Here is a 17386-nt window from a genome sequence, read left to right on the forward strand (position 1 = left end):
TCAATTATTAAGAATGTCACTCCTCTTTCCAGTTTCATCTTATTTAATACAGCTGCCATATCTTCACTACACAATGGGCAATTTCCATTTCTCCCTGGATTTTTCAAGGGCTTTTAAGAAGATGAATTGAGTGTATGACTGCTTCACCATCCAACCCTGACATTCCATAATCTGATAAACTCTTTCTTTCAACATGTAAATATTTGTCTCTTAAAACAGGTCTGGCATACCAGTAGGGAACCTCACCGTACTTGTCAGCAGTCCCACAGGGAAGCTGCGCATTTTCCTGAAATCACACAGTACGCTCAAGATCCCAGACAACATTAAGGAGGCAGGAACAGAGTAGTCTACCTTTCCCGCTTGGAAGCCAAATATCTGAACATTGCTTACATTTCCCAATGCAGGAACTACAATGTTAGGTTACCCAATTAGTTCTGCCAGGCTTTAATCTAATACTGTAGCTAGAATAGTTTTTGAGCATCCATCTTAATAAACAACAAATTACCACCTTTATTTTTGCTACCACAAAAGAAGTTGAGATAACTACTGCTGTGGAACCCTGGGGCTGACAGGGCTGTCCTCATTACAATGGACACAATGATGTTACAGGGGATGTGCAAACCATATTGCCCCGCACAGCACCGTGATGCACAAAATCCATTCCAGTTAAGTATTTCTGCATAGCTCACCATGTAATTGTGATTTCCTGCGCCGGGCTTTGTGTCCCGCTTTCACATTACGTTGAGCATGTTTGCAAGACTGGTTTTTCCACCTCTGCAGACGGCCATCTGTCTCTCTCAGTAGGTATTTCTCATTGACTGAGGTAGCTACCAACGGTGTCTGATTCAGGAGGCGAAAAGCTCCTTCCCCCTTCCTAAGGAAAAAAAATGGAGAATGAGAGGCAGTATCAGGAGCAGCCCAGCATTAATCAAAACGATTACTGTTTACTCAAAATATTTATACATCTTTTTCTACCCTCGGAGAAAACAAAACACCAGGGCACTTACCAAATGCATGCAAAATGAAGACACGATAAACTTAACACTAAGGATGAAGAGATTTTCCCACTGTTGAACTCTTGTGTCAGAACATTTATAACTTCCCTCTTTCTAGCTTTTAGATGTTATCACTGATCTTTCCAGGGCTCTTGTGATAACCGAAGAAGAATACGGCCCCTCCCCTTTCAAAATCCCATGCTCGCTAGCAACCATCCCTTGAGGACTAAGGCTTGTTAACACCTGAGCATTAAGCAGTCTGCACTTCTTGCCAGGAACGATTGCCGAAATCACTCGAAGGTGGGGGCAAGAATTAATAGAGATTGTCGTTTGGTTTTCCCTTCCTGCAACTGTTTCTCGAGAAACTCAGAAATCCAACGCCCAACCAGCTCCCAACCTTTGAGACTGTGCTCCCCTCCATGTTCACCTTTCGCAAGTGTGGCATTCGCATAATTCATTGTTCTCCCCGAAGAAGCCGTCACCATAGAAGCATGTGATCTCATCATCTGGCTCAATGTCCCGCAGCACCTTGACACAAGCCGTGTTCCCATCCATTGGGACAAACTACGGCACAAACAATGGGTTAGGGGTAGAAAAAGCAGGAGAGGAAGGGCAGCCAGGAAAGAAAGAGGAGAAGCAGATCTAAGAAAGTCCAAGGGGAAGGGGGGAGAATGAAGCAGTCTCCTCATCCCCTTCAGAAAGCCCACATTTCAAATCAGCTCTTTCTCAAAGCTGTCTGTTTAGACTTCTCACGCTTTTGTAGCACAAGTTTGCAAAACAGGCTATAAAAGAGAATTTGATTTCTTCTGATCCTAAACAATAGAAAACTGTGCCATATTTCCAGTTTTCAAGACAGGGGGAAAAGTCTTGTACCTCCAGTGAAAAATGAGAAGATTAATGAGGTAAAGTTTCTAGGTTTACAAAGAGATACTTTCCTACCTCAGGCAATCACAACTCCTCCTAAGTGTTTTCCAGACACTACTACAGTATATTGTGCTCCTGGTCTATTTCAACCTCTCCCGAAATATATTCCCTCTCATTCCTATTCACTGTAGTCAGTAATACATTTAGGCCTCATCCCAAGTTCAGAGTCTCGTATTCTAATGAACAGCATCCCTTGCCCCAACAAATAAGTCAATGCAGCTTACCTTACAGTTTGGTCTGCAGTCTGTTTAGTTGCACAGTGAGTAGGAATTACATTTTGGAGGGGAACAATAAGAAGAAAAAGGAAGATTTTAAAAAAGAGCTAGACATGAATTACAAGTATTCCTTGTTAGCAGAAGCTGCAGCAGAGAAAACTTGCTCATTTTTTCAACAGTACATTTTGCTTTACCTAGAAGTATTTACAAATCTGAATCAATTGAGTAGGTGCAATGCAAATTATGGAAATCGAACCGAAGAAAAGTATTGTATTTGGCTTAAATCCTCACTGTTTTCCACATTATGAACTCAAGGCAGCATATTTGACATTTGTATAAGTACATTATCATATCAAACCACTCCCTCTCAATAAAGTGCAAAACAATTGTGCCTTATGTCTTACACCTTTAATGAAAATTTTAAAATACTGAAAGGAAGTAAGCCAAATAAGGAGAGGCTTCCAAGAAAATTCAATTCATTATTGCCTTTTGCAGTTAAATTCTGAACCCTAAGTCTATCAGATAATCCCTTGGTCATTTGAAAACCTTACTAATGCAGCATTTCAAGCAATTATCTAAGGAAGCTTTCTTAACAGACTATTGCGCCTCACAAATAGGTGGCAAATAAATAGCTCCCATTTTCGCTCTCTAGAAACGTGAAAAATAAATAAATAATAAATTTAGAACAGCTTATTCTTAATGCCTTTTTCTGCCTAATCTTTAAATGGATGAGACACAAATTTAGGATTGAATTTTTAGAGAATTTGGTTCCAGCTTCAAAAAAAGTAAATAGTCCTCTATTCAACATAAAACGTAACATCCTGACTAGATTTTCAAATGCATTTAGAATAAGAAGTTCCTTAGACAGTGCAAACTAATTTTTCATCAACCCTTTTGCAATCAAATTCTCAATTTCTATAGCAATATTCACACGATTAAATGTCCCTCACTATGAAAGCTCACACAAGAAACAGCACCAAGCAATTTTAAACTAGAGGCCACCTATATTGATAGTTAGCACCCACATTTCTCCCAGTTACTAAAATAATCACAATTCTTAAGGTAAAGGTAAAGGTTCCCCCGCACATGCATGCTAGTCGTTTCCGACTCTAGGGGCCGGTGCTCATCTCCGTTTCAAAGCCGAAGAGCCAGCGCTTGTCCGAGGACGTCTCCATGGTCATGTGGCCGGCATGACTAGACGCCAAAGGCGCACAGAACGCTGTTACCTTCCCACCGTAGTGGTCCCTATTTTTCTACTTGCATTTTTATGTGCTTTCGAACTGCTAGGTTGGCAGAAGCTGGGACGAGTAACAGGCGCTCACTCTGTTACGCGGCACTCGGGATTCAACCCGCCAAACTGCCTATCTTCTGATCGACATAGAAAAATAAGAGATAACTTGCACAGGTGCACAGAGGCCACTGACTACAAAGAAACTGCTTCTGTCCAGTCATTAACTGGCCTGATAAGTAGGGACATTTGTATTTCTTTGGAACAAATTGTCCTTCTTTTAAGCCTCAACGCCTTTAAATTTCAGCAATTCTACCAAAGAAACAACTCATTGCAACCACAATGCCTTTTTTTCTTTTTCTTTTACTAAAATATAAACATATCTCAAGAGAAACCATGCTAGTAGGAACAATTCATCTATATGTTATCCAAAGACAATGACTGTTATAATCAGTAATAAAATACGCTTTAGCATTATTACCTAGTCAATCATATTAACTAGGAAAATATATTCATTTTGCTAAGAGAAAACTGAAACAGTATATAGGCATCAAGATTAAAATATTTTTTAAAAAAATTGTCAATGAAAACCAATGCAAGTTTTGGCAACCCAATTAAGTATAGAGTGTTGTCTGTCTCTGTGTCAGAAGCACCTACAAAGCTAACTGAAATGAGATGATTAATTCTTAATATTGTAATTAGGATCATGGAGTTCAGATTTGAAGGGTAAAATGTGATTTGGAGATCTGGGGACACTCACACTGCTCCAGTGGCAATTCTGTAAAGAAGTTGTGTCTTTCCCTTGTTTCACACAGTGGCCCAAGAAAAGCCACACTGGACTTAAAGAAACGTCAACAAGTCTAATGAGCAACTCCCATGTGAGCTCTAAATAATATATTCTCAACTGAATCCTGACTGCTGTACCGCCCCATTAATAACAACTGCATATTCGCTACATACCAGTCATCACTACTGTTTGGTTCTGATATATCCCTATTGATATCTATAGAAAGTTCAACTTCCCAAATAACAGACTAGAATATTTAGAATTTTGACTAGAATCTCTCTGATCTGGGATAGATAGCTATCTTATTTCTCCTCATAAGTTAGTCTTAAGTTATAAGACCAGTTGTATAAAAATTACCATTATCATTTTCATAGCAATTTAAACAGTTTGAGGCAACTACCTCTCTAACTTGCACCTGAAATCTTCCACCTTCAGGTGCGAGGTGGTACCTTGCTCAATAGTAGTAATTGTGAGAGGGATCTTGGAGTCCTAGTGGACAATCACTTAAATAAATATGAGCCAGCAGTGTACTGCAGCTGCCAAAAAAGCCAACACAGTGCTAGGCTGCATTAACAGAGGGATAGAATCAAGATCACGTGAAGTACTAATACCACTTTACAATGCCTTGGTAAGGCCACACTTGGAATACTGCATAGTTTTGGTCACCATGATGTAAAAAAGATGTTGAGACTCTAGAAAGAGTACAGAGAAGAGCCACAAAGATGATTAGGGGACTGGAGGCTAAAACATATAAGGAACAGTTGCTGAAATTGGGTATGTGTAGTTTAGTTTAATGAAGAGAACGGTGAGGGGTGACAAGATAGCAGTGTTCCAATATCTCGGGGGCTGCCACAAAGAAGAGGGAGTCAAGCTATTCTCCAAAGCACCTGAGAGCAGGACAAGAAGCAATGGATGGAAACTAACAAAGAAGAGAAGCAACCTAGAACTAAGGAGAAACTTCCTGACAGTTAGAACAATTAACCAGTGGAACAACCTCCCTCCAGAAGCTGTGAATGCTCCACCACTGGAAGTTTTTAAGAAGAGACTGGACAGCCATTTGTCCAAAATGGTATAGGGTTTTCTGCCTTAGCAGGGGGTTGGACTAGATGACCTCCAAGGTCCCTTCCAACTTCTTATTGTTGTTGTTGTTGTTATTATTATTATTATTATTATTATTAAATCCAGAGCCTTAAATCAGAAAATAATCATGTTCAAACTGTCATGTTTGGAACATATTATGCAAAAACCCAGCCATTTGTCCGAAATGGTATAGGATTTCCTGCCTGAGCAGGGGTTTGGACTAGATGACCTCCAAGGTCCCTTCCAACTTTATTTTTATTATTATTATTATTATTATTATTATTATTATTATTATTATTATTATTATTATTATTATTGACCTACCATGATTAATGAAGGCTGCAGGCCCTAGCCAAAGCTGGGCACACTGTTTCCGGGTGGAGTACATGATGCTGAAGTCATTTTCACCTGCTCGGAGGAGGCTCTCGTCGGGTTCTGTCAGTTCTGCAATGTAGCCCTCTAAAAGCTCCAGTTTGTCATTCTTTCTCCTTATGGGAGAGGGGGGAAAAATAACCTTACCTATCCAGAGGATTATGTTGCTGTAATCCTAAGTAAAACATGCAAGAGCACATGCATGGCTACTTTATTAACCACTTCTTTGCATGCTGGTTGGTATAATCCAGTGTGCAAGTTAATAATTTTGCCACACGGGGAAAGCAGTAGTACTATGAACTTACCATGACTTTGTAGACACTACCTGGGCTCCATTTATTTCTAAGGAATATCGACTACAGCGTCTGATGGCAAAACCGCTCTCGGGAAGGAAAATGCGAAGGTACCGAAAAATCTGGGATGGGTATGGGGGAGAGGGAAGAGAGGAAGGAGTATTAGATATGTTTGCTGCCTTGAGTTGTTTATAAAAAATAATAAAGGTGTGATATAAATAAATAAAATCAAATCACTGCAAGGGAGTTAATCGGAAGAATCAATGGAGAGAGAGAACTGAGACAGAGACAATGCTCACATCACTTCTATGAATATGTTTACTCTCTTCCCATATAAAATGTATCTCGCTATAGTTGTAAACAATTTTCTTTCTATCAAGCTCACATTCACATGATGCTTAAAAACATCAAAGCCAAAAAAGATAAAAGAGAAGAAAATGATACTTCTTGGTCCTTTCATCCACAGCCAGCCTCTGTGGACCTTCACTGCCAGCTTGTGTTACAAGTTAACAGTCAAGTTTAAAAAAAAAAGATTAGAGCCTAATAATTTTATGTCACTTAATTACAAAGTTCGTGTAGGCTGTATGTGGCCAGAGCACTGATACATTTAATTTGGTCTAGAGAAAAGGAAGGCATAGACTAGGTTAGGATAAGTACTTTTTTCTAACTTCCATACATTCTTAGAACATGCCCCATGATTCACTTTTAATAATAAATAACATGTTATGGAACAGCCTTTCCAAAAACCTGATTGTTTGGGATGGTGTGTAAACACCCACCACCCTAACTGCCATGCTGACTGGGATAAGAGCCATAATGTAATAATCCAAAAGGAACGGGATTGGGATGAAAAAGTCTATATAAATAACTTTTTGAGATTTCAACATGCTCTCCAGCCATTAAAAGGCAAAAACCAGGATTGTACATGACTCTTGAAGGCAGCTTCCTGCTGATGGCTCCGGTTTGCAAAATACTGGCAGGCCCAGCCACCCTGCATCAAGGCTTGATATGCTGCTTCTAGGTCCTTGCGCTTCCGGAAAGCTTCTACTGCCTCCCGTAAATGGTGCTTCCTCCTGATGGCTGGGAGTGGGCTATGAAAATAAAAGAGGAAGAATTTCTTTTGTAGCATATTTTTCCCCCCTCATTTCAGGTAGTCTTTGACTTACGACCATTAGTTCAGTAACCATTCAAAATTACAACGGTGCTAAATGGACAAGTTAGGGTTATTGCACCCCCTGCAATCATGTGTTCAAAATTCAGGTGCCTGGCAGCCTATTTGCACTAGCAATCACAGAGGTGCTGCAACACGCCCCCGTTCACCCATCTCAGCTGCGCAACAGTGCTTGCTGTAGCACAGGAGGCCTCTGCCAGATACACAGCCCACCAACAATCAAAATTCTGGTCCCAATTGTGGTAAGTCAAGGACTACCTATACTCTCTATCCTCACCACTTAATATCCAAAGATCGATCGATCGATCTATCTATCTATCTATCTATCTATCTATCTATCTATCTATCTATCTATCTATCTATCTATCTTTCTTTCTTTCTTTCTTTCTTTCTATCTATCTATCTATCTATGCATTCCCACTTGACAATCTTAATTTTCAGACTTATTCCATCTCCATTCCTACTTCTTACCTTACATTCATTTTATGAGTCCTAAAGCCAAGGTAGGAGTCAAGAATTAGCGTTGTGGCAAGGTCATCATTCTCACATAGTTCTTTTGCAGTTAACCGAGTAGAGCCCATCTTCTTTCTAGAACCATACTGTTCTCAAGTCTGCTAGCCACAAGAGAGAAGCAAGACAGACAAATAAAATACACAGAGAAGTTGGGAATCTGAATGAAAAATCCAATAAAAGCAGGACTATCAAACATTAAAATAAGTCGATTCCCTATGACCTCTACCATAATTTAACTTGCTGTTTGCACATACACTGAGATTTCTTTTTCAAGAAAGTCAGCCTTTTTTAGAATGGTTTTAATAAAGTTAATTTAAAAACTAAAAAAATAGCACGTTGCCACATTTGCTCATATTGTTTGTATGACGTTGATGTTTGCATTGTGTTGCAATTTTTATAATTAAAGTATAAGCCAAGAAACACTTTTTATATCCGTAGGTTGATCAGTAACAAACTGAATTGATAAACAAAAAATATTTCATTATGCTTTATATTTCATGTAACTTTTTAATATTTTGATAAATCTAGTACCACTTTATTAAGCCTGAGGCTCATGTAACTTTCATTTGACCTGATCTGATCAACAAAACAAAATTCTCCATGGCCAGGGGGAGAGGGAAGAAGCACTGCAAAAATCTCTACAAAATATTATCTTAGAAAAATGTTTTTAAATCATACCACATAACTCAAAACATGAAATACAAATATTTTTATGGAGGAATCTAGACTCTAAAACCTTAAATAATTCTTCCTGTTCTATCTTCCTCAAATTGATGCCCTCCGTAACAGGAGTTAAAATCCATTTCTAGATTCTAGAGCAGACATGTCAAACACAAGGCCCGGGGGCCAGATCCGGCCCGCGAAGTGGTTTCATGTGGCCCCCGAAGCCATCCTGGAAACAGTGAGGGAACGGTCCCCGCTGCCTTGGCCCTGGCCGAGAGACCCTCCTCCTGCCAGAGACCCTCAGATCTGCCCCACTCCTGCCCCCATAGGCACCCTTGATGCCAATGATGTAGAGCTAGCCATGCCCACCCAGTAGGCCACACGCACTCCAGCTGCGCCCACCCTGGCCACCCCCACCCACCCCACCCCCGAGGGCAACCACAATGCTGATGTGGCCCTCAATGAAATTGAGTTTGACACCCCTGTTCTAGAGGGAATATTTAGGAAAGATACCCAGTAGGTGGCAGCATCTGACTAACTTTTGTGAGGCTCACAAGACAAGCAGAGGTTGGACCTGGTTAATCCTAGAATAGAAGAATACCAGCAATCCCCGTGATGTAAACTAGATTGGGATGTCAAAGCAACATTGTAAAGAAAATGACAAACCACTTGCATCACCAGAAGATGAGTTTGACCAGAGAGACTACATTTTAAAATACAGAAACATTCAACATCTATTTCTTGAATTCTTGCCTCCTTCTAGTTCTGGAGATACTGGAACTAGAAATATTCCAAACCTGCTGATGCCTAGTCTCCTAATTGTTGATGCACTTTTCACTTCTCTCTTGAAACAGTTGTGACACAGATATTTAAGACAATAGCTTAGGACCAAAACTTAACACTTTATTAATATTATCATTGGCAGTTTGTGTTGTACTATAAACTGTTTAATTCGTGAATGGTTATAAATTGTATGTTAAAGCAGGAAAATAATATATGTCTGAAAATAAAACATTCCAGAAATTTCAGAATTTCTCCCCTGCATCATATATGTTTCTATGAGAAGGAGCAGAGAAATAAATATGTAATTGGTTTTTTTCTCCAGGATTTCAAAATGTCCAAAGAATTAAAATTTCTAATTTGGTCCCAATCTGTTAAATTCTCTCTCCACTTCTTTCTTTATTTATTTATTTTATTACATTTATATACCGCCCTTTCCCGAAGGACTCAGGGCGGTTTACAGGGTGATTAAAAAACCAAAATACAAAAGTTAAAAACAAATTTTAAAAAAATTATATTTGTCCCTGCATAAATAAAACCCCAGTTAAAATAAGATTAATCCTCAGCCTGGGCCAGAGAGCTCGAAGAGCCAGGTCTTCAGGCCCCGGCGGAATGAACGGAGGTCGGGGGCAGTCCTCAGCTCCACTGGCAGCTGGTTCCAAAGGGCAGGCGCCCCCACTGAGAAGGCCCTATCCCTGGGTGTTACCCGCCGGCAATCTCTTACCGGTGGCACCCTGAGAAGGCCCTCCATGTGGGAGCGCACTGGACGAAGGGAACTTGATGCCGGCAGCAGGTGTTCCCTCAGATATCCTGGACCCAAGCCATTTAGGGCTTTATAGGTCATCACCAGCACCTTGAATCTCACCCGGAGGGCAACCGGAAGCCAATGCAGCTCGCGGAGTAGAGGTGTTACATGGGAGTATCGGGAAACCCCCATCACAACTCGCGCGGCCGCATTCTGCACCAGCTGAAGCCTCCGAGTGGTCCTCAAGGGCAGCCCCATGTAGAGAGCGTTGCAGTAGTCTAAACGGGAGGTCACGAGCGCATGAGTGACTGTGCGTAGGGCATCTCGGTCCAGATAGGGTCGCAACTGGCGCACCAGGCGAACCTGGGCAAAAGCCCCCCTGGTCACGGCTTCTATATGGTCTTCAAAATTGAGTCGTGAATCCAGGAGGACGCCCAAGTTGCGAGCCCTATCAATGGGGGGTAACACCTCACCCCCCATCGTTAGAGATGGAATAGTCTGGTTGACCCGAGATGCCGATATGCACAGCCACTCAGTCTTGGCGGGGTTGAGACGAAGCCTGTTTCTCCCCATCCAGACCTGGGCCGCCTCCAGGCACCGGGACATCACGGCGAGGGCATCGCTGGGTTGGTTCGGGGTGGAAAGAAAAAGTTGGGTATCATCAGCGTACTGATGATACCCCACCCCGAAACCACGAATGATCTCACCCAGCGGCTTCATATAGATGTTGAACAGGAGGGGCGAGAGAACCGACCCCTGAGGAACTCCACAAATGAGAGGCCTCGGGGCGGATCTCTGCCCTCCCGTCAACACCGACTGCGAACGGCCCAGGAGATAGGAGGAGAACCACCGTAAAACAGTGCCTCCCACTCCCAACCCCGAGACGCCGCAGTAGGATACCATGGTCGATGGTATCAAAAGCCGCTGAGAGATCTAATAGGACCAGGACAGAGGAACAACCCCTGTCCCGAGCCCTCCAGAGATCATTCACCAGCACGACCAATGCCGTCTCCGTGCTGTATCCGGGCCTGAAACCCGATTGGTACGGGTCCAGATAATCAGTTTCCTCCAGGAACAGAGGAAGCTGATGCGCCACCACACTCTCAACAACCTTCGCCAAAAAGCGAAGGTTGGAGACTGGACGTTATTTAAAACAGCCGGGTCCAGGGCAGGCTTCTTGAGGAGGGGTCTCACCACCGCCTCCTTTAAACCTTCCAAAAAAATTTATACCACCTACTCAAAAAACTCACTTTATCACCCCCTACAAATGATATTTCTACATAGTTCACTGCTTAACAGTGAATATTTAATGCCAAGAAACCCTATAAAATGAAAACCCAATCCCACTCCAAAAATCAAGTGCATTAGGCACTCTTCAACAGGAATCCTCAAATACTAGTTGGTTTACCAAGCAGGCTCATTTGGTGCTTGCTATCCCTACTTCCAAAGTTGTTGATTTCGATAGGCTGAATGTTCCCCTATCTTCACTGAGAGATGAAAAAAACATAATAGAAACTGCATTGCTGTTTCTCAGATTCATCAAATCCCAATTAAGGACTTCCTTGGTAAAAGAAATGGACCTCCTTCACCATTCTTCCCCCAGATGGCTAGAATTGCTGGTTTGCGAATACTTATTCTCCAAGAGATGAGGCCAGAATAGTGCCAGCAGAACCATTTGTCCATAAGAGATAATGCTGCAAATTGACTTTAGATTCATATAAAAATGTCAGAATTCTTCATCTCCTGATAGCAGTTTGCACATACCAGATAGTTGAGCCAAATACTATGTATGTATACATCTATTTATCCACTCACTCAGGCCTATACACTGCTTTAGTCATAGACTCTGTCTAAGCTTACATTTCCAATGAAATGTATTGAAGTGTTACAGCGTCCTGAGTGAGTAGTACGATGCCATCACCTCAAGTGATGGGATTCAAATATGTGAACCACCGGTTCTCTGTGTGGATGTCGCTTCCAGAAGTCCATTCTGGACCTGGGCAACAAAAAAATTAGCTAACAGTTCTGCCGAAGTGGTGCGAACCGGCTGAATCCCACCACTGTATCACCTCTTTTAAGGCAGGAAGAACCACCCACTTTCTCAAAGATGTATTTTCTCAAGGATGTATTCGTTACTTCTCTCCATCCAGCTTCTGTCAGCTCCTTAGAAGCCTTCACCCACCAGGAAAAGCGGGGATCCAATCAACAAGTGGCAAAGCTAATATCACTAGCCCCCTATCCATTTCCTCAGAGCCAATAGAATCAAACTCATCCCAGATAATTTTGCAAGACCCCTATTCTTTGCAATAGACTTGCCCATTTGGCTTCTAAATGAATCAAAAGCAATTTATATTCAAGATATAAATTGCTTTTTAGTCTGTATTCCTGGTAGGACTCTCATTATGAAAACAGTATCTTCAGGTTTTGCAAGAGAACATCAATTGCTCAGTTAGGAGAATCATGATACTGTGAAAACTATACTGGGATATCAAGTCAACATTCTTGTCAAGCCTTTGTTTCTAATTAACCAACTCCCTGAGCAGTTGTGTAGTACCAGCAAGTCTTACTGGATTACAGCAAGATATACTGTAAATCAGGGATTCCCAACTGGGGATACGAAAACTTGGGTTTTTAAAATCATGGTTTATATGCATAATTCATTGCCGTTATTTTGAACTTTTGTAAGGGGTGCAAGAAATGGTTGGGAGCCACTGCTGTAAATGCAAATCAGTTAATGTGGGTTTTTTGGCTGTAATATAGAAGTGAGTTGCTGCTGCCTTCTTTCTTTTGCAACTTCTCAGACTATCCTATAGCTATGGTTTCTATTCAAATACTAACCAATCCCAACTATACATATCTTCCAAGCTCAGCCAGGCGTTGCCTCCTCCTTAGCCATATGGCTAAGAAGGCCAAAGTAATAATTTGAAGTGAGAGCATAACTATACTCACCTGAAATGAATACCTATGATTAATTCAGGCATGTCAAACTGCCAGTCTGCAAGCTGGATGCGTCATGCCAAAACCGCACCCACCCCATTGCCGGCAATGGGGAAAAAGTCCCAATACATCGTGCGACGTCACGTGACACTGTAAGTTTGACATGCCTGGGTTAACTGAACCACAATTTATTCAGCCTAGTTCCCTGGTTTAACATGACACACTGAACCACAAACAGGATATTTTTAGCTTAGCATGCTGGGCAGAGCCAATGTATGCGATTAGTTCATGGTTTAATTATGCTGTATGAAATGATAAAAGAATATTCTGGCACAGATGACATAAAAAACAAAATTCATGTAGTTTAAAGTCAGGAATTTGGGGCCTCAATGCCAGAAAAAATAGTCTTACAAGTTATCCAGACCTATGCAATTCCATATCTTACACTGAAATTCTGTTTTAAATTCATTTGCTCATATTTTTACTCATAATTTTCTGGCTTTAGTTTTCTGAATTATAACAGGCTACAGTTTCTTACTTTTCTTCTCCCAATTCCCGGCAATGCCATAAGAAGAAAATAGCAGTTAGTCATCAGGATGGCAGAATTTCTTGGGAATGGCTATATCAGCATTATATAATTTAAATAAATTAGCATTTATATGAGTAGATAAAAAGCAGTATTTCCTAACCTGGCACTTTTCAGATGTATTAGACTAAAATTTGTAGAACAAGCATGACAAACTATAACCCTAAGATTACTCTGACTGGTACTGCTGAACACTTGTGGGAATATTTGTTACCATATGAGATACAAAGCTTGAAATTGCATGTCTTACAGTAAGCTTGACAGTTTTTTTAAAAAAAATCTTTAAAAACCAAAGAAAAATAGACCCACACAATTTGCATCATTGTTTTGTTCATCATGTTGTAGGATTCCCTCAAAAGGTTAAATGCAGCTCTATGCCACCAAACATTGCCCAATGCACATCAGGAAGTGCAACTATGCCACCCCATTGCACATCAGGAAGGCATCTGGTTGGGGCAAAGAACACACGTCAAGACAGCATCTTTGCTATTTCCCAATATATGATTCTGTCAACCTATTTTTCAAAATTGTTTCAAATCCTCTTCAGTCCTCTTACTTAGCTAGTGTATCACACATCAACCAAATCAGAGTTTATTGGGTAAACTATATTTGGTTCCATTCATATGTCACACTAAACAGCAGATAGATACCACATTATGGCTGTTTGCACTGTATGAACAAAATTACCGAGATATCTTTCTTAACAGTATATTCACATTATTAATTTTGTTTATGAAATAAGATGCACTACCATACAGTTACTGGATAAAACATAATATTTCAGACTGCTATGAAGGGACATTATGATTCAATATACCTGAGTCCTTTTCAGAAGGAGTAGACATCAAATACAGTGATAACTGTACACATGTCAAAAAGAAAATTCTAGAAAAAAGAATTACTGGTAAGCAAGAAAGTGCCAATAGAAGAGAATTATTTATAGCTGAATGTTGGACAGTGGGGACCTTGGTGCTTTCTGAGCTTGGTTATTTTCTTGCATATATTTCATTACCAAACTAGGTAACAGCAGGGCAGAAGAAAGTTCTGAATATAAGACAATTTGGACAAAGTTTACTCCCATTCTTCAAACAGCCTCCTATGCCAGACTGCTGTGCTAAAAGTTTGTGACTTATTCATCAATGAAGATCTAATTCAATTATCTTTGCTTATATTTTATCTATAATTTCCTTAGGGGGGGGGGGAAACAACACTGAAGACCAAAATCAAAACAACAGCCACTTGCCCTTTAAAGTGTCCTATAACTGTCCTAACCATCAAAAGGTATAAACATCCACCACATAACACATATTGTTTAGGAGCCTTGGTGGAGCAGTGGGCTAATGCCTCCTTAAGTAACACCAGCTGCCTGCAATCAGTGCAGGTTCGCATCCCACCAGGCTCAAGGTTGACTCAGCCTTCCATCCTTCCAAGGTAGGTAAAATGAGGACCCAGATTGTTGGGGGCAATTAAGCTGACTTTGTAATAATGCCGCTTGGGGGGTGTATGAAAGCCCTAATAAGCAGGCATATACATAGAATGAAGGCTACTGCTAAGCTTGTAAGCCGGAGAAGGGCGGGATATAAATGGAATAAAAATAATAATAAAAAAAATAAAATATTTAAGAATCAGCACATATCACTTGTTTTTAATACACAATAGTAATTTTAAAGGGACGCGGTGGCTCAGTGGGTTAGGACGCTGAGCTTGTTGATCAGAAGGTCGGCAGTTTGGCGGGTCAAATCCCGAGTGCCGCGTAACAGAGTGAGCGCCTGTTACTCGTCCCAGCTTCTGCCAACCTAGCAGTTCGAAAGCACGTAAAAATGCAAGTAGAAAAATAGGAACCACTACGGTGGGAAGGTAACAGCGTTCCGTGCGCCTTTGGTGTGTAGTCATGCCGGCCACATGACCACGGAGACGTCCTCAGACAAGCGCTGGCTCTTCGGCTTTGAAACGGAGATGAGCACCGGCCCCTAGAGTCGGAAACGACTAGCACGCATGTGCGGGGGAACCTTTACCTTTACCTTTAGTAATTTTAAAAGCCTCAAAAAAACTTTAAAACCTGCCTCAAATAGCAACTTTAACTATAGCAGCAGTGTGTGAAACTGTACAGGTGGTCCTCAACTTACAACCATTCATTTAGCGATTGTTTGAACTTACAATGGCACTGAAAAAAAGATTTATGATCATTTTTCACACTTATGACCGTTGCAGCATCCTCATGGTCACATGATCAAAATTCAGATGCTTGGCAACTGTTCATATTTGCAAACAGGTGCAGTGTCCCAAGGTTATGTGATCACCTTTTCTGATCTTCTGACAAGCAAAGTCGATGTGGGAGCCAAATTCATTTTAGCAACCACGTTACTAACTTTAACAACTGCAAGGATTCATTTAACAACTGTGGCAGGAAAGATTGTTAAACGGGGCAATACTCACTTAACAAGTGTCTCACTTAGCAACAGAAATTTGGGGCTCAATTGTGATCGTTAAGTCGAGGACCTCCTCTGTGTATAATTGGCAAGAGCTTCAAATTTATTATTACACTGGATTCAGGCCCCAAGTGTAACACGGTTAATTCTGGATAGGAAATTTCTGGACCAACTCTATAACGGAAAGATATTTTAACCCAGAACTAAGAAAGCACAACTTGGAAGAGATGAGAGCGGCAGTTGATGCCAGGGACCATGTGACAAGATTTGAAAATAAAAAGCATCCGATTGGCTACCGTGAGTTATTTGTAAAAATAAAGGTGGGCTCCAGGCAAATAAATAAATAACTAGGTCTAAATCAGACTTTACTAACCTAGCGTCCCACGGATGCCGTCAACTAAAAACTATTGAGAAGGCTGCTTAAAAATTAAGGGAAGGCCAGTATGCCTGCAAGACATTACTGTTAGGTAGCCTTGAGTGTAAAACGCGCCGTTTTCTTTCCAGAAAGCCATTTGCGGAGTATGAAGAGATAAAGAGTTTTGGCGGGGGGGGGCGGGGGGAGAAGAGAAAAATGCTCCTTAACCGAACCCCAAAGCCTTCATTTGAAGGGTGGAGAACGGCAACCTGGCTTTGAAGGAGCGCCTGAGGAAACGGGGCTTTTTAATTCACAAGAGGCTCTTTAGGATGAAAGAGGAGAGGAGGGGAAAGGAAGGGCTCTGACCCTGAGAGGAAATGCCCCTTGGCGGGCTTTTGTTACCTCAGGGTCTGGACTGGAAGGGGAAACCGAAAATGCGGGCGGGGAGGGCGGCACGGGGGGGGGAACCCGGGCTTCTCGCCCCCCCCCTTCCCCACAGACAGAGACTTGGCCGACTGACAGGCAAAGTCGAAGGCAACCCGCTCCTGTCCCAGCCTCGCGCAACCCTCACGCGACCCAGGGAGATTTCCTCCGTCTCACCCCCACCCCCCGCGAGACAACCCCCCCCCGCGGCTTCTCCTCGCGGGCTTCCACGCGCACCGCGCCTTGGTGTAATCACCCGCGCGCGCGAGAGAGAGAGAGAGCGCGAGCCGCCTTCTCCTCCCCCTCCTCCCCCCTCCTCCTCCTCCTCACGCGCCGGCGTCCCCAAAGGACTTTGCCCCCCCACCCTCCCCCCCCACCCCTTTCGCTTTCCCTCCACCCCCTCCTCCCTCGTCCCCTTTCTTTCCTTTCTTTCTTACACGCAGACCCCGCGCGAGCGCTCCGTTCCTCATTCTCCGCTGTTGGTTCGCCCGCCTCACAACGCGCGAGCGCGCCCACCTTTTCCCCCGCGCGATTCGCCCTTCCGCACGCCTATCAATTTCCCGGCCCCGGGATCGCGGGGCGCCGTTGGCCACGCTCAGCCGTCAATCACAGGCGGCCCCACCTTCTTACCGTTGTGCCTCCATTGTGCCCCTGAAGGAAAAGGCGGCCTCCTGGCATGCTTGGGTGATGATTGGTCTAGAGAGGCTTCCTTTGGAAAGAGTGTCTCGGTTCGATAGGGTAGATTCGTGTGCTGCTGTTTCCTACACCTTGCTCACATGAGGGGTGTAGTCGCAGTTTATTCGACGATAATGATGTCTATTAAATTTGAATCCGCCTTCCGAAGTCGAATGAGGACGCGGCCCCCAGCTTACGTGTCCGATTGGGCAAAT

The 17386-nt window shown here is 42.4% G+C and overlaps 1 protein-coding gene across 4 annotated transcripts in view; it reads right to left on the bottom strand.

The window, feature by feature from the left end:
- Nucleotides 1-16987, bottom strand: part of LOC308676224 (histone-lysine N-methyltransferase KMT5C-like) — a 58058-nt gene extending 41071 nt beyond the window's left edge. For 2 of the 4 annotated variants that reach the window (XM_081342027.1, XM_081342024.1), the window contains exons 1-8: nucleotides 16934-16987; nucleotides 7537-7676; nucleotides 6820-6985; nucleotides 5907-6016; nucleotides 5554-5717; nucleotides 2144-2163; nucleotides 1423-1559; nucleotides 690-874 (exon numbers count right to left, since the gene is read on the bottom strand). In XM_081342027.1, coding sequence (XP_081198153.1) covers nucleotides 690-874; nucleotides 1423-1559; nucleotides 2144-2163; nucleotides 5554-5717; nucleotides 5907-6016; nucleotides 6820-6985; nucleotides 7537-7646 — 892 coding nt within the window. In that variant the 5' untranslated portion in view covers nucleotides 7647-7676; nucleotides 16934-16987. Of the gene's footprint in view, nucleotides 1-689; nucleotides 875-1422; nucleotides 1560-2143; nucleotides 2164-5553; nucleotides 5777-5906; nucleotides 6986-7536; nucleotides 7680-16933 lie in introns of all 4 variants that reach the window. The other 2 variants (XM_081342025.1, XM_081342026.1) reach the window with 2 other exon arrangements.
- Nucleotides 16988-17386: the final 399 nt, after the last annotated feature.

This window comes from Vipera berus, assembly GCF_964194415.1.
Source record: "Vipera berus genome assembly, chromosome: W".
Taxonomy (NCBI): domain Eukaryota; kingdom Metazoa; phylum Chordata; class Lepidosauria; order Squamata; family Viperidae; genus Vipera; species Vipera berus.